The 19,094-nt window shown below is 38.2% G+C and overlaps 1 protein-coding gene across 1 annotated transcript in view; it reads right to left on the minus strand.

Annotated features, from left to right (window-relative positions):
- Positions 1-402: 402 nt before the first annotated feature.
- Positions 403-19,094, minus strand: part of LOC107030146 — a 41,706-nt gene continuing 23,014 nt past the window's right edge. The window contains exons 3-4 of the mRNA XM_015231530.1: positions 872-987; positions 403-823 (exon numbers count right to left, since the gene is read on the minus strand). Of these exons, the coding sequence (XP_015087016.1) occupies positions 403-823; positions 872-987 (537 nt within the window). The remainder of the gene's footprint in view (positions 824-871; positions 988-19,094) is intronic.

The following is a 19,094-nucleotide window of genomic DNA, read 5'->3' on the forward strand; positions in this document are numbered from 1 at the left end:
ACTAGGGAGATTAACATTCGACAATTTCATTGGGAACAAGAACAACCCTAGTTTCAGTTTTCTTGAATTCAATACGTTTGAAAAGCCTCATTTATCCTCACCACATGGTATAAACAACCCTTGGCTATAATTTTACAAGCCTTTAACATGAAATAATTTTACCCCTTGGCATAAAATTTCCCCCCTTACGCACTAGAATATGTTCATTAGGGAACTGAAACTTCACTACCCTTGTTCTACAATCTAGGGATGCAAAATAATCATGAAGCCAATCCATAACCAAGATGATATCAAAATCAAATATGTCCAGTTCTACAAAATCAACAAGAGTAACTCTATTGGACAACATGACAGGGAATTTCCTATAAATTCTTTTGCAACTACAGAGTCACCCATTGGGGTTCAAACGGAAAAGGGCTTAATCAAAACATCGAGAAGTACATCAAACTTCTTAGATACCAAAGGTGTAATGAGAGAAAGAGTAGCACCTGTGTCCAGCAAAGCGTAAACATTAATAGCGAAAACATGTAACCTACCCGTCACAATGTTGGGAGAGCTTTCTTGTTCACCCCTAGCCTTGGGTGCGTAGAAACGGTTCCTTTTTGGAGCTTCAGAATTAGGACCGCTTGGTAAAGCTTTATCCTTACCTTGAATTCTTGCATTAGGACAATCTTTCACAATATGGCCAACTTTGCCACAACCATAGCAACTATTAGTTCTAACAAGACATTCACCCCCATGCTTCTTACCACACTTACCACGAGTTAGTCTTTCTCTAGGTGGATCAACATTTCTCCCCTCTTGAGGTTTAGGATTAATAACCCTATCATTACAATTCTTGGAGAAATTTGAAAGAACTTGGTTTCAAAACCTCTTCTTAAACTTAGGGTTGTCTTGAACATCAAGCCTACTTTTAGGAGAACCACTTTCAAAAGACTTTGCCTCCTTAACTTCTCTATTCCTCTTCCTTAGGCGACTTTCATCACCCTATTGATCATGAACCATCAATCTAGAAAAATCCATATTATCATGAAGCATGTCTGCACGACATTCTTCTTCAAGTTCTTCGGACACGCCTGTTACATAACAGCTAATTTCATCCCTAGCATTAGAAACCAAAGAAGAAGAATATTTGGACAGCTTAATGAACTTCAAGGAGTATTCCTTAACACTCACACCTCCGTGACGAAGGTTTATGAACTCCCCTACCTTAACTTCTCCTTTCTATCTTGGGAAGAACCGATGAAGAATGGAATGAGATCCTAAAAGACACATCGTGCCAAAGCTCTAGAGTTACAACATAGGAATACCAAGAAAAGAGAATTTTCCTAATCATCACATAGCCTCTCGTCCACAACTGTGGCGCGCTTCACAACCATGAACAAGACACTAGGTAATGTGGTTTAGTAAGACATCGATCCTAAGGATATTTAACCTAATGCTATGATACCAAGTTAGAGATTCTAATACATCACCTCATGCTCTGATACCAAGTTTAAATTTCTAATATTTAATATCATTCTCTTTTACCAAGTTTGTCTCACCCCGATCCTAGAACCCGGATGAGACCGCTGTCGTTAACCTATCAGAGGTCGCAGACAAGCCTCTTCTTAGCTTTCATCACAATCATACAGTTAAATTTTGTGAAAACTTAAAAACTTTCAACTTACTAATGAAGTATACTTAGACTTCATACTTAAGATTCATAAAGACATACGATATTCTAAAACTGTCGCACATATATATAAATCATCTAAGAGTGCAAATCTGGACATAACCAATAATAGTCAATATGCCATAAAGGCCTTAATACAAAAGAATCCAAAGAACATAATGGAAATAACGTATTCTAAAAAATACAAAGTTTTCATAGGTTGGAATATAAATGATAGCGTCCGGAACGTGAGGACATACCAAGACTTCGAGAAAGAGTTCCAAGTTTCTTCAAATCGGCCTGCTTAACTTAAATGGTCAGAACCTACATTTGTAGTAATATAAAGTAATGGGGCTAGTACGCCACATGCACTAAGTATGGCTATATTCACATAACACATATGGACATGCATGAAAAAAACACATTACTTATAATTTCTTTAGAAAACACGCTATGTCATATGAAAGTCTTCTATGCACATATCATATAACACATACAAGTTAAGGATTTTATCAAACATAAAGTATGATCATAATCGAAGAAATATTAATTTTTAATATTCATTAGATCACACAACATAACATACAAAATACGTACCAATAATCCCATCCCCAACCTACAAGTGCAATGGTCATGTGAAGCCCTATAACCCCACACAACCAAGTAGATAAGACAGGAGACCATAAGTAAAGCTTTGGTTTATATAACTTGTAACATTGTTAGTCATCACTTCATTTAACAATATAACTAAATAATATATTCATCATAATGACCAACATTCATATAAGAGTAACATGATATATCATAAACATATATCTTTCATATCATCATATTACATAAGAACAATCTCCTAGGACTTCCCTTAGAGTCCACTTGTGCAATGTCCGGGTAGAGTCCCATACCCCTACCTATATTAAGCAAACTCCTCAAGTCACCCAAGTCAACGTTCGTTTACTTGTCTTTCATTTTAGATGAGGGAACATACGCATTAACAGACATACACCATGTGAGATAAACATGGAATCATGTTTTATCGCCACACCGAAAAGTGGTGGTCTACCGGCAAAAGTAGAACCTAACATATAATAGCTTTCTAGGTGGATCCACTAACGATTATCCTATGGTGGAAACATAGTTCAAGAACTAGGAAATGTATTAGAGACCCATAGTTCCACATTACATGGCAGCCTCAACCTCATGAGAATCATTGTGAACCTACCTTTCTGTTAGGTAAGGGACACTCCCCATATCTAGTACATCGGTGCTTAGCTTAAGTCTCTTACTTGAAAAAACTTTTTAGTTTTCTTTTATCATAAACTTATCATAGGGCATAGGAAGTTAACTCCCTGTATAACATGATCATGAGCTCTTTTAGATTTGATGAGAATGTCCGTTCATCGTAACCTTTCATATATGAGATTAACATAACATAATCACTTTCTGTAAAGCGTTAAAGGGATATCATAAACTTGCACATTTGTATTCTTATCATGATATCACAATTTACATTTTCATAGCCATATTCACATAGAAACATCATACATTCCTTACGTAATCATAGCATCAATATTATAGGCTAACATAAACATTGAGAGTAATCACACTTACAAGACTTACCTCTGGCTTCAAAGAATCTTATTCGTCATGAAATATTCATAATTATACATAGTGACATACTCTAATGAATAATCAAGAACAACTCATCAAATCATGTACAAGATCAATGCATAGCGTAGCAGAAAGTAAACGGGCCATTAAAGGGTTAATTCAAGTCTTAATTCAAATCCTTACATTTACACGTTATCAAATACCATAAACAACCCATTTGAAATCATCATATTGAGAAATATCATGTATCACACGACATTCAAACATTATCAATCAATTCGTGCGAAATTTAATATAGAAAAAGTATACTTTTCATTGTAAATTATAAATCCAGGGTTAGGAAGAAAATCCACTTTGTAGAGCAAAAATCCTAGTATTTGAAGTTCTTGAAAACTTAACTTGAAAATAAATCTTGGGGAAAGGAATACCAAGAGTGAAAAACCCATACCTTATAGATGAAGAATCCACAAAATCTTATTGGGAACTTCGAAACCTTCGTCTTCTCCCTTAAGCTTTTCTTCTTACCCAGCGGAGTTTGGAAAAGAGAGCGTTCTTGAAAGATTGAAAGAAATTAAATTTGATATTATTTGGGACGTGTATAAGTGGTCTAAAAGTTACGTAATATCAATATATATTTGTCCTATGAATTACCCTAAAGACCCTCCAGTTAAATTACCAAAAGCACCTCATAAATTCACTAAAAATAGGAGAACATTTCACTTAGCCAAATTTTGAAAATTTTCTTAAGGATCTCGGGTTTGACATTTAAATTAATTAATTAAGTTGCTAATTTAATTAATTAAGGGACCTAGGGTAATTACTAAATTACCCCTAAGTCATTAGGACCATAACGAACCCCTTTGGACCATCATAGGTTAGGTACTAGGATGTTTCTTTAGTTAGATACTTGGCTAGTGTCACCCGGTTAGGTATTAGGATATTGGACACACTAGTTGATTAATTTTAATTTATCCTAGGTTCTTTAGATAGTTAGGTAAGTTAGTTGGAGCCTAGGATTGGTTAGGAAGCTCGGCCTCACGTGGCTGCACCCAACGCGTACCTGCCCTCTAACCACCCTGACTGTGCACTCTTGAAAGTTCTCTTCTTTTCCAATGATCCTCACTCTGCCCTTGGACACTACGTAATCTACACGATCATTTAAATGATCATGTGCTATGGTACCTAGGCTTGAGACTTGAATGCCTCGTACCTAATGTGTATATGTGAAGAATATAGTTATTTTAGCTCAGGATCTTCATTGTAGGTATAATACCTAAACAAGCTTTGATTGGAGCATATGTCAAGATACATGCTAATACATAAAATTTGTCTAACACCCTTAAGACAATATTTTGGAATGCCTATGTACCTCAATACATATTCTTAGAACCTAATAGAATCTTCACTAGACAAGTACATTTTCTGGAATGTTACAACTAGAAGGGAGGAGGGTGGTGTAGCTAATGAGAGACTCCCTCCTTGTGTTTACCAAGTTCCTATTGAGGGCCTAGATGAATAGAATATGGAGGTTCCCCTTCAATAACCTCAAGTACCTTCGGGACCCTAAGGGACTCAAGTGACTCCTATACCTCAAGTTCCTTTTGTTGATGGGGATATGACTAATGCGGATTTAAAGTATGCCCTAATGGGGACATGACGGCTCAAGCTCATGTCGTCAACAATCACTTTGTGGGACAAGCTAATCAAGGAGATAGACCCCAACCAAATGCTAGTACGCCCTCTTCTAAGATTCGTGATTTCATAAGGATGAACCCCCCAACTTTTCATGGCACTAAGGTGGATGAAGATCCACAAGGTTTCATAGATGAGGTTTTCAAAGTGGTGGATGCCATGGGTGGGATCCCTAGGGAGAAAGGGGACTTAGCCTCTTACAAACTTAAAGATGTTTCTCAAGTATGGTATAAGCAATGGAGATGTGAGAGACACTTAAAAAGAGGTTTGGTTGATTGGGAGAAATTAAAAGAGGCCTTCCAATAATAGGTTCTTTCCTTTAGAGTGGAGGGGGAAAAAGATGGTTGAATTCATGAACCTTGGTCAAGGGGGAATGAGTATGCAAGAGTACTCTCTCAAATTTAACCAACTCTCTAATATGCACCGACTATGGTAGCCAATCCTAGAGCTAGGATGAACAAATTTTTGATGTGATTGTCTAGCTTGGTGGAAAAAGAGTGTGTACGACAATGCTTCTTAATGACATGAATATCTCTAGACTTATGGTTTATGCACAACAAATTGAGGAGTCAAAAAATAAGGAGATAAGGCAAGAGGGTAAAAGGCCTTGGTTGGATGAGTCTAGTCACCAAAAGCTTAGGAAGAGTCTCTATCACCAAGATTCTTCCATGGGAAACAAGGATAGGGCTCCAAACCAACATTCTCAAGGTGGTGGTCATACTTTTGAAAGGACTAGGTATCCTACTTGTGGAAAGCAACATTCCGGTAAGTTTCTTGCCGGGATGTATGGTTGTTTTAGTTGTGGTAGTATAAGCCACAAGATGAGGGACTGCCCAAATAACAAAGCAAGGGGAAAGGTTGTCAATCAATCTTCCCTAGATCCTAATTCTCCATAGAAGAACCCTTCTTATGGAATGGGAGCTAAAAAGAATAACTAATCCGGATTTGATGATTTTGGTAAGTCTTAACCCTTTATGATTGTTGTTTTTATCTTATGAACTGAGTTTATGTGGTCTTATAGTTCATATGATCATGTCATCTTGATGAATTGCTCAAAGAATGAATTATTGAAAAAAATTGCATGTTGGACAGTGGCTACAGTGATTCCCACTATAAAATTTTTGATTTTTGAGAAAATTTGTTTTGTCTTGAATTGAAGTTTCAATGTATGCTAAATGGTTGAATATGAACATGTTTAATGTTGGAGAAAGTATTTCCTCCATAAAAGAAGGTTAAGAATGAGTTTTGGAACTTGTGAAGTTTGGTAAAGTTTCCTATGTTGATAAGTGTGTAAAAGTGTGAAATGATGCTCTTTCTTAGTTGATTCTTTGATTTTTATGTTTTTATCATTATTGTCTTGTGTTATGTTATTCTAAGTGAGTCTTGTTGTTCTTCATGTTTAAGTGTCATTCGAGGATGAATGTTATCCCAACTAGTGGAGAATGTAACGCCTAAAATGAATTAAGGTGAACTAGAGCTTCGTAAGTGTTTCTTTAGTGAATTTTTGTTAAAGTGAGTTAATTTTGTATCCCTAATCTGAATGTGAAGTTTTGAGGACAATCGACCAAAAACATCCATGACGTTCAGAAGGTGTGCCCTAGAATAATCTTATGTGTCTTATTGTGTTTGGAAAAGTTTTACATGTTCGTTTTGCATGAAACTTTTGTTAGATGTTCCTAATACCTAGATGAACATGTTTAGGGTTTTAACGTTCGGGCACGACCCCACCTAGGACCCTCAAGTGGGACCCACAGAAGGGCCTATGCCTTGGACCGAATTGCTAGGGCAGTGGCCAAACGACGGAACAAGGGACAGTCCGTAGGTCCACCTACAGTCTGTCGACCATGGACCATTTATGGCACTTTCAAAGGCAGAAAGTTCAGGCCTCATGTGTGTCTATGTCTCAACGAAACGTGACCTAACCTACGGACCGTCGACTGGTTAACGGTCCATCCTCTGTCCGTCGGTGGAGGCTTCAAGCCTGAAGTTTGGTAGGCTGTAGTACCAAATGACGAGACCTTGCCTATGGTCCGTCGATGGGCACACGGACCGTCGATTTGTCTGTCGATAGGGCAGTCCCGAAAGCTGTAACATGAATGGTAAACTCTAAGGGTTTTTGAGAAATTCACCCCAAGTCTTTTGGGACCCTAGGATGATATTTTTAGGGTTTTAAAGTTATATTAGGTTAAGTTTTAAGAACTAGACCTAGACAAGAACCCTATTTTTCAAATCGACTCTCTCTCGAAAAAAACAAACTCTTTCAAGCTTCTTTGAAGCTGGAGGTCAAGGAGGGATATGAAGGGCTAGTTGGACGTGTTTCTTCACAAAAATGCTTGGGATTACTTGCATTTGAGGTATGGTATCCATTCTTGAATACTCTTTCATTTAAGGAGATATTTCCAATGAATTTGAAAAAGGGGTTTTAAACCCTAGTTTCTACTATCTTCAACCCAAACATGGGTCTTTCATGAAAATGTTTCTAAAGATTAATTAATGATGTTATTATTGTTAGTTGGTGATTCCAATGCTATGACCTTAATGAAATCATGTTAATGTTTCCTTTAAAATGATGGTTTAAGAAAGGGGTCAAATGAGCATGTTTATATATAGAATAAACTTTGGTTTTCTAATAATGTAAGGTTGGCTTACCTTCTGCCCAAAGGGATGATGAATTGATGAGAAAATTCTTATTGGTTTTTATGGCTTGTTAAATTCAAAAGTTGCTTATATTGTATTGTTTCTTATTATAAATTGATTCTTGAGTGGTATGGTCCATCTTCTTGGTGGCGTTGTTTATTTGATAAATTAGTTATGTTTAGTATGTATTGATAATGTGATGTTGAAGGTATAATATGTAGAATGAATAGAAGTCGAAATGAGTCTTGTATTGTGGTTGTGATGCTTTAATTGTATGTTTGACCTGAGATTTTGTCTAATTGAAGAATATGACTATATGAAGTATGAGAAGTGTGTGAATTTATGGATGAAGGTCTAAAGCATGTTTAGAAGTAATGTATATGAAATGATGCTTATATGCAAGGTGTGCTCACACGTACACACACACTTTATGTTAATGAATGAAGCTAAGTTTAGTAAGAAGGGGAGTCTTTGGGTGGACACTTTTCATGAGTTAAGATGAAGTCTCTAGTAGCTACCTCACAATTCCTAATGATCTTTCCAAGATAGGTCGGAGGATGAATGCACTTCATGAGTTGAGATGGGGTATTCGCTAGTTATCCTTAACCTATAGTCTATAATGTGACGATCCGTGGGGAGTTATGCCTAGCACCGAGAGGATAAGATGAAGAGGTGGAATACACTTCATTAGTTGGGTTGTTGTATTGCATTGTACCTCTTGAGATGAGTACTCCTCGTTAGTAGAGAATGAGTTACGTAGTATCAGTCTCCCTATCCCTAACTATGTGCCCGCATAGGTGTAGATATTGGGAAAGCCATGTAAAAGCTAAGAAGTATGACCTTCCTCTAGGCAAGTGAGGATGTAAAAGCTAAGAAGTATGACCTTACTCTAGGCAAGTGAGGATCCCTCATCTGATAGGGGTTAATATCGTGATTCCATGCCTAGCTCTCATGGTCTTTGTCGATTAAGCTAACCCCCCGTAAAAGTAATGAAATAAAAAGTCATCTAATAGTGTGATACCTATGTGAATTGATTGAACTAAGTCTTCTAAAGGAACGTGCTACTTAGGGTAGGTGGTGGTATGGCATCCTACCTATCCATTGCACTAAGTAGGACCTTCCGAAAGGGAAGACTTGGTGCCAAACCTTCTAAAAGAGGGTACTACATAGGGTAGGGGGTTGTATGGGACGCTATCCTACTAATTGCACTAAGTAGGGCCTTCCGAAAGGGAAGACTTGGGGCCAAACCTTCTAAAAGAGGGTACTACATAGGGTAGGGGGTTGTATGGGACGCTATCCTACTAATTGCACTAAGTAGGGCCTTCCGAAAGGGAAGACTTGGGGCCAAACCTTCTAAAAGAGGGTACTACATAGGGTAGGGGGTTGTATGGGACGCTATCCTACTAATTGCACTAAGTAGGGCCTTCCGAAAGGGAAGACTTGGGGCCAAACCTTCTAAAAGAGGGTACTACATAGGGTAGGGGGTTGTATGGGACGCTATCCTACTAATTGCACTAAGTAGGGCCTTCCGAAAGGGAAGACTTGGGGCCAAACCTTCTAAAAGAGGGTACTACATAGGGTAGGGGGTTGTATGGGACGCTATCCTACTAATTGCACTAAGTAGGGCCTTCCGAAAGGGAAGACTTGGGGCCAAACCTTCTAAAAGAGGGTACTACATAGGGTAGGGGGTTGTATGGGACGCTATCCTACTAATTGCACTAAGTAGGGCCTTCCGAAAGGGAAGACTTGGGGCCAAACCTTCTAAAAGAGGGTACTACATAGGGTAGGGGGTTGTATGGGACGCTATCCTACTAATTGCACTAAGTAGGGCCTTCCGAAAGGGAAGACTTGGGGCCAAACCTTCTAAAAGAGGGTACTACATAGGGTAGGGGGTTGTATGGGACGCTATCCTACTAATTGCACTAAGTAGGGCCTTCCGAAAGGGAAGACTTGGGGCCAAACCTTCTAAAAGAGGGTACTACATAGGGTAGGGGGTTGTATGGGACGCTATCCTACTAATTGCACTAAGTAGGGCCTTCCGAAAGGGAAGACTTGGGGCCAAACCTTCTAAAAGAGGGTACTACATAGGGTAGGGGGTTGTATGGGACGCTATCCTACTAATTGCACTAAGTAGGGCCTTCCGAAAGGGAAGACTTGGGGCCAAACCTTCTAAAAGAGGGTACTACATAGGGTAGGGGGTTGTATGGGACGCTATCCTACTAATTGCACTAAGTAGGGCCTTCCGAAAGGGAAGACTTGGGGCCAAACCTTCTAAAAGAGGGTACTACATAGGGTAGGGGGTTGTATGGGACGCTATCCTACTAATTGCACTAAGTAGGGCCTTCCGAAAGGGAAGACTTGGGGCCAAACCTTCTAAAAGAGGGTACTACATAGGGTAGGGGGTTGTATGGGACGCTATCCTACTAATTGCACTAAGTAGGGCCTTCCGAAAGGGAAGACTTGGGGCCAAACCTTCTAAAAGAGGGTACTACATAGGGTAGGGGGTTGTATGGGACGCTATCCTACTAATTGCACTAAGTAGGGCCTTCCGAAAGGGAAGACTTGGGGCCAAACCTTCTAAAAGAGGGTACTACATAGGGTAGGGGGTTGTATGGGACGCTATCCTACTAATTGCACTAAGTAGGGCCTTCCGAAAGGGAAGACTTGGGGCCAAACCTTCTAAAAGAGGGTACTACATAGGGTAGGGGGTTGTATGGGACGCTATCCTACTAATTGCACTAAGTAGGGCCTTCCGAAAGGGAAGACTTGGGGCCAAACCTTCTAAAAGAGGGTACTACATAGGGTAGGGGGTTGTATGGGACGCTATCCTACTAATTGCACTAAGTAGGGCCTTCCGAAAGGGAAGACTTGGGGCCAAACCTTCTAAAAGAGGGTACTACATAGGGTAGGGGGTTGTATGGGACGCTATCCTACTAATTGCACTAAGTAGGGCCTTCCGAAAGGGAAGACTTGGGGCCAAACCTTCTAAAAGAGGGTACTACATAGGGTAGGGGGTTGTATGGGACGCTATCCTACTAATTGCACTAAGTAGGGCCTTCCGAAAGGGAAGACTTGGGGCCAAACCTTCTAAAAGAGGGTACTACATAGGGTAGGGGGTTGTATGGGACGCTATCCTACTAATTGCACTAAGTAGGGCCTTCCGAAAGGGAAGACTTGGGGCCAAACCTTCTAAAAGAGGGTACTACATAGGGTAGGGGGTTGTATGGGACGCTATCCTACTAATTGCACTAAGTAGGACCTTCCGAAAGGGAAGACTTGGTGCCAAACCTTCTAAAAGAGTGTACTACATAGGGTAGGTGGTTGTATGGGACGCTATCCTACTAATTGCACTAAGTAGGCAACCCGAAAGGGAAGTCTTTGGTGTTTTATTGGGTTCCTTTTAATGTCTTGTCTTTGAGTGGTGACTTATTCTCCCGAGGTGAGTAAGCCGAACGGGGTAGTCTTGAGGATCACTTGGGTGTTCAATCAAGGAAGTGTTTAGACGTTTTCTTCATGTTTTACCTTAGGGAATCTTATGATTATCCTTAGGTAGGAAAGATCCTACTGAAATGGGTTCACTTCCTCATTTGCACTACTTTGGTTCACCATTGTTGGAGTGTCTAGTTCAATGTTAAGCTTTTAAAGTTACTTTAATGTCTTAAAATGGTTCACTGTAATGTTAACAATATAGCTCACTTTAAGCGTAACTTTTTGGTTAACTCGTTGTAAGATGCTCAAATCCTTGGTAATCCATTATGAGTGCTAGTGGGAGTTGTAGTATGGGATGCTACTCTCACATTGCACTTAGTGTGACCTAAGAGTCCCATTGGAGGAAAGTACTTATGTGAAATCGTACATTTGAGTGCGTTCACTATAAGTCGAGTGCCCTTACCATAAAGTGTGTGTCTGAGTCAAATTTATGGAAATTCTTCTTTAAGTGTTTAATGATGCTTCTTATGTTGTTTTGTTACTAAGTTCATGAATATTTCATTAAATTGGCATGAAAGCTTATTTTGTTAAAATGTCTCTTTCTTACATGTTTTTGCATATGTCATACTTAGTACATTTTTTTTTACTCACCCCATACTTTTATATACCTTATAAGTATAGGTTGGAAGCTTTTGGAAGATCGAAGTTGAATCTTGGGAATTCTATCTCTCAAGATTTAGTATGTCCTCATATATTCGAGAACATAGTTTATGTTTCTTTGTTTCATTATTAAGAATTATTTTGTATTTTCCTTTTCATTGTAAAGGGCCGTTAAGATTCTAAGTTTTGTATATAAGTTGCGTTGTGACGATGAGATTTCCTAGTATCTATGAAAGACTTCTTTTATTTAGTAATCGTGAAAAGTTTTAAATTTTGCACTAATTTTCATGTCTTATGTAATGAACGATAGTAGAAAGTCTTGTATGACACCCCAAAGGGTCAAGTACGACTTGCCACAATCCGGGAGTTGTGCCTTGTTTCTAGAGGGTGCTTTCGACTCGTGACATCCCGCTTCTAGAATTCGGTATTTCATGAGGATGAACCCTCCTATATTTCATGGCACTTAGGTGGATAAAGATCCACAAGGTTTCATAGATGAGATTTTCAAAGTGGTGGATATTATGGGTGGGACCCCCAGGGAGAAAGCTAAGTTAGCCGCTTACAAAATTAAGGAGGTGGCTGAAGTGTGGTATGAGCAATGGTGGGGTAACAGACCCTTAGAAAGAGGTTCGGTTGATTGGGAGGAATTCAACGAGGCTTTTGTAGATAGGTTCTTTCCTTTAGAGTGGAGGGAGAAGAAGATGGTTGAATTTATGAACCTTCGTCATGGGGGAATGAGTGTGCAAGAGTATTCTCTCAAATTCACCCAACTCTCTAAGTATGCCCCAACCATGGTAGCCAACCCTAGGGACAGGATGAACAAATTTGTGATGGGAGTATCTACATTGGTGGAGAAAGAGTGTCGTATGGCAATGCTTCTTAATGACATGGATATTTCTAGGCTCATGCACAACAAACTGAGGAGTCAAAAATTAGGGAGATAAGGCAAGATGGTAAGAGGCCTAGGACGGATGATTCTAGTCACCAAAATCCTAAGAAGAGGTTATATCACAAAGATTCTTCCATGGGAAACAAGGATAGAGATCAATACCAACATTCCCAAGGTGGTTGCCACACTTTTGAGAGAACTAGGTGCACTACTTGTGGAAATCAACATATGGGTAGGTGTATTGCCGGTACGGATGGTTGTTTTGCATGTGGTAATAAGGGACACAAAATTAGGGACTGCCCTAACATCAAATCAAGGTGGAAAGAGGTCCATCAAGCTCCTCTACATCTTAATGCTCCAAAGAAGAACCCTTCCTGCGGGATGGGGGCTAGGAAGGAGAATTAATCCAGATTTGATAGTCCCGCTAAGTCTTAACCCTTTATGATTGTTGTTTTAATTTTATGAATTTTTTTATGTGGTTTTATAGATCATATGATCATGTCATCTTGATGAATTGCTAAAAGAATGGATTTTTGAATAATTTGGCATGCTTAACAGTAACACAATGAAAGTTCACTGTAAGATTTGTGCATTTTAAAAAAAATTTGTCTTGCCCTGATTGTAGTTTCAATGCGTGCAAAAGTTTATTATATGAGCATGTTTAATGTTGAAGAAGGTTGTTCCTCCATAAAAGAAAGTTAAGATTGAATTTTGAATTTTTTTAAGTTTTGCAAAGAGTTGCTTATGTTGCTATTGTTTGAAAGTGTGAAATTGTGATCCTTTTTATTTGATGCTTAGATTTTGAATGTTTGAGCCTTTATTGTAATATGTTATGTGGATCTAAGTGAGTCCTTGTTTTTCTCGAAGTTTTAATGTCATTCGAGGACGAATGTTATTATAAGCGGGGAAGAATGTAACGCCCTAAAACGAACTAAGGTGAACTAGAGCTTCGTGAATGTTTATTGAGTGTATTTTGTGTAAAATTAAGTTATATTAGTGTTCTTATGCAGTGTGTGATGTTTGGTTAATTTGGAAGGTCAAACGACCAAAAACGTCCATGACATTCGGAAGGTGTTCCTTAGAAAGTACTTGTCTGTCTTGAGGTGTTTGAGTGAGTTTTAATGTTTGTTTTAATCGAAATTGATGTGGGATGTTACTAAGCCTAGATAACATAGTTAAGGGGACTAACGTTTGGGTACGACTCCACCTAGGACCCACGAGGGGGCCTAGAAGAGCACCCCACCTCTTGGCAAGAAGCTACCAAAACAGTGATGAAACGAAAGGGTATTTTGTGTAAAAAAGTATGTCCTCATATATTCGAGGGCATAGTTCTTTTCTTAGTTTCTTTATTTATAAACTTATCATGTATTCACTTTTAATGTAAAGGGTCGTGTCCCTAAGATATTATGTCGTGTCTTTAAGTTGGCTTGTGACGGTGAGATTCTCGAAGTATTGATGAAAGACTTCCTTTATTAAATTATTCGTGAAAAGTTTTAAATTCCGCACTACTTTTTATTTGTTATGTAATGAACGATAGTTACAGAGCTTGTACTAGACCCCAAAGGGTCAAGTACACCTTGTGACGATCCGAGAGTTATCCTTAGCTTCTAGGGGGTGCTTGAGTCTCTACTTATTAAGGGTCTCCAAATCATATCCTTTCTTGAAGTCATATAGTGAAATGTATAGGTAGGGTCCATATTCCTCCTATACTAAGTACACTTCTCAAGGAATTTAGATTAGAGTTCATATTCTTACCTTAATTAATTATTAAGCTTCAGGAGACATAGCCATAACTGACATACACCATGTGAGCTACATGGAATCCAATATTCTACTACCATACCAAAAAGTGAGGGTAAACACTTGCCGAAGGTGGAACCATTCGTACATAGCTATTCTAGGTGGATCCACTAAGCTAGAGTCTTATGTGGGCACATAGTTAAGGACCAAGGAGATTGCTTCTAGAAATCTTGACTAACTAAGAATGAAGGTTTCCATCTCATGAGACCCATCTAGTTTGGGAACCCGGACTTACTAACGTAAAGGTTCTCTTGTGGAAAGATGAACATACTAGACGTCAAGCTCCCACTCTCATTTGTCATGTTCACTCGGTTTTAAGCAATAACTCCCTTTTTAGTCATCATTAAGCCTTTAGATAACATTAGTTCATAAAGAATAGGCCTTAGGGACTTACACCCTCATCTATCATATAGCCCAAAGGTATCTAGGGTGAGAATTCTACGTTTACCATAGAACCTACGTTATGTGAGAATTTCCTTTGACATAATCATATCATATTCATGCATGCATGTGTGTATGTAAATATCTGTGAGTTCTACCTTCACATAAACACATTTAGGAACACAAGTTCATAACTTCATTAATGATATAGTTTACATACATATAAATAAGTAATGATGCATAGGAGAACTATCCCTTTCCTTAGTCATCATGAATCTATCCTACTCATAGATATGCATGAAGTGTGTGTATACATTGGTCAACATAATCACATAATGGCTATCACTTAGTATTGAGGATACCACCCTCTAAAGACCACAACACATGTACAACATTCTTCACGTCTCAAGTCATACAAACATATAGAGTATTGAGGATTATAGACTACAAACACTCACATTGCATAATAGGAGGCAAGTACATATTCAAAAATAGAATATAAGACTCCTAACATACTTTGAGCACACATTTTTATAGGCTTCCTGTGGGTAGGGGTCATGCTATAAGAATATTTATCACCATTAGCCATATAGACCACACCTAGCCCTAACATGATCATCACATATATACATATAACATCATCTCCACAGATAGGTCAAACAAGTAATGTAGATGACTATACACATAACATCACATAACATTAATTCACTTAGACATTTTATTAGAATCAAGGCTAAATCCTTCAACCTCCTAACATAGGAATCATCATATCAATTAATATTGAATCTAATTCCTTCAAAGCCATGATCATAACACATAAACATGTACAAGGATGTAAACACCGCCACCATAAGTGGGCCATAACAAGCATAAATTCTAGGCTAATTAGAAGAAGTAGGTCAACTTACCAAATCTCCAAGATAATGATCATCTTTGATCATTCCTCCAGAATTCATATTCAATTGATATGTAAAGTAATAGCAATAAGCAATTCAATACAATCTAATCACAATTCTATAAACCTCAAGTAAAGATCACAAGACCCACATTATATGCTAATTTGAGAAATTAGGAGGATCATGGGTTATTAAATAAAATTGGATAGAAATTCATCATAAAATAAGTAGATAAAAATATATTCATCATTATAATGCTTTTGAAATCAATTTTAGAATGAACCCATGTTTAGATTAAAAGATAGGATTTTTGACTTAGAATCATGTTTTGAAAAAGCTTTGAAAGGACTCCATAGATGAATGGTTATGTATGGATGAAGGATCACCATATCTTATACATTAAAAAGCCCATGAAAATCTTAGAAAAAAGCTCCAAGAATCCAACACCATAGCTTGTTCTTGAATGGAGGTTTTGGGGGGGTTTAGAAGAGAAGAGAACATTGGGAATTTTATTTCTTTATGGGTTTTGGGGGTTTTGCTTGGGAAAGGGTTTAAAAATGTCCTAAAATCAGTTAATAAAACTTCCGCTAAGTTACCAAAGCACCTCAACACGAATTGGGATTCTGAGACATGTCAAAATTACCTTAAAAATGACGCAACCAGATCTGGGAGTGGGCTGCACATCTCGTGTTAGCGTCCTAATTATGCTCCAAATAATTTTTGGGAAAGTAAGGTTCGTTCTAGGTGCGCATCGCGAGGGCAAGGTCTCATTCTTGGTCCTGCACGCTGCCTTGAGCAGCCTCTTGTCCAAGGTTTGGGTTTCTCCTTGGGGCCCTTTAAGTGGTCCCCAGGGAGTCGAGCTTGGACGTTTTGACCCTCAACATGTCAATTATGTTACTAGGGTCAACTACACTGCTTCTCAGATCCAAACAACACATAAAATCAAGCCAAAGATACAAGTACTCACTAGAATGTCTAAAGACCAGCTTTTGAACGTCTTGGACGTTCTTGGACGTTTTACCTCCAAATGACTTCAAATAAAATATGCGTATTATGAAAAAATTAATTAACATGTTTTTAACCTTTTTAGGAACACGTGAGGCACGAGCTACCTTATTTCATTTTGAGGGTGGGTGACTTCTAGGGGGTGCTCTCGGGTCCTTATAGAAATCATCTCTGAATTTGACTCTAACGTTATAGCAAGCCTTACATGAAGAACTCACATACCTTATTAAGAAAATACAAAGAGAATTGAATAAGAAACTTCATTGAATATCCATCATCAAGCTCCATCTTCATCTTGATCTTTAAAGGAGTTTTTTGGAGAAACATTGGGAGGGAAAAGGTTTTGATCTAGGTGGTACGGTCTAAATGAGAGTTTTATGACTTAAATAATCTTAAAATAAACATACGCACCTAAAATAACCGTCCTACTATTTTATAAGACATGGGGTGAATTTACCAAAAACCCAAGTCTTAATTAAAAAACTGACAAAATTGCAGCACCATCGATGCCCTAGCATCGACGGGTCGTCAGCTTGACGATGCACATCATTTGGGGTTATTTGGTTGTGTATGAAACACCCAAAGCTGCAGTATACACGTCTTCATCGACTCCATCCATTGACGGGCCATCGTCTGATCGACTTGTCGTCGTTTGGCGCAGTCGATTTCCACTGCTTGGCAGTGCTGAGCTTCAAGTTGGGGTCCCTTTTCTAGGGCCCCTTATGGGTCCTAGGTGGAATTATACCCGGAAGTTAGACCCCTAAGAATGTACATATAGGTCTTAGGAACATCTCCAAAAAATTTCAATATCAAACACGCAATGCAACATCGAAACTCACAAGGACGTCCAAAGACTATCTTTCGAATGTCACCGGACGTTCTTGAACGTTTGAACTCCAAACCTTACCAAAGTCAACATGATGACTCTAAACACTATAATAAACCATATAAGGACCTCATAAACTCTTCATACACAAATAAGCACATGACAACACATAAGGCACATAGGTGACTAGTCGTCGAACGTCTTGATCGTCCCTTGACGTTTTTCCTTCAAACTTATTTAAATCCTTAGACACTGCCTCAAACATCTAGTTAAACCACTTTACAACTTCAAGAGTTCATGTCACAAATATTAGGCCCTAGTTTCACCTAAGACAATTTAAGAGGTGTTACATTCTCCCCCACTTGGACAACATTCGTCCTCGAATGACACTTGCTTCATTTTAGACATTATCATGAGATGATTTACTCAATACTAGCAGAACATAAACATACAACAAAACAACTCATATAGGAGAAATATCACTTCCATATAAGCAAGAGAGTCACAACAAAACAAGAAGCTAGAAACTATTGTACGACTAATCATTTCATAAGACCCACATTACTTATTTTATTTAGGAGAAACTTCATTCTCGACACACTATCATGCTCATATACCTTAATTCTAAACACCATACAACCATTTTACACGAAAGAACAGTTTATTCATTTTTCAAAATCTTTATAGTAACTACAATTTTCCTTAAAGTGAACATGCTTCACAATTTAACAAATGCAACCCTTAAGAAATTTCATATAAATGGTCAATAAACCAATCTCATAAACAATTTATACATGCTCATTTTCATCCTATTTAAAAAATTAGCAACCTATACTAGATGCACATGACCCATGAGGAAGATACCATGCATGAAAACTCATTTTCTCATTTAAAAAGAACTCAACCAAAACATGCATATCATAAGGAGAATGTTTGGAAACTCATTTTTCACAAAAGACTCCAACATAACCCAAGTTACTAAGTATCTCTTTGTTCTAGGCTTGAATAACCACATAAGTAAAGGTTAAGGGTATCTGACTCACAACAACCATTCTCTTCACCATACTCCACCACTTAGGGGAAACCCAATCTAAGGTCAACATAAACATACTAGAATGACTTCTTTTCAAGGAAACTCAAATCTTACTAATACCTTCTCACCAATGTCTATCTCATGAAAGCAAAAGAATCTCAAGGTCTAATCATCCAACCACTACATCCCCCCCCCGCTAGGAGAAACTCACCCTTACTCTTTCTAATCTCACCTCCTTCCTTCCTAAGGTCAGGTATAAACAACTTCCAAGAAAAACGAGAGTTTCCCAAGTATCATATAGTTTCCTTTTCATAAGTGTGGCGCGATTCACAATTATGAGTAAGAATCTACATAGACGTGGTTAAGTGAGACTAGCCTCATTGTTTACATCATTACACTCATAGGTTACTAATGCGGAATATTCAAAACTTGTCTATATATCATGAGGTTTACATAGACCTCTCGCATACACATAATATATTCATATCGAGTATACATAGATCCTTCGTATAAGAAGATTACATAGTCTTCTACTTTTATTGCATATATCTATATCTATATATATATATATATATATATATATA

This window comes from Solanum pennellii, chromosome 9, assembly GCF_001406875.1.
Source record: "Solanum pennellii chromosome 9, SPENNV200".
NCBI lineage: Eukaryota > Viridiplantae > Streptophyta > Magnoliopsida > Solanales > Solanaceae > Solanum > Solanum pennellii.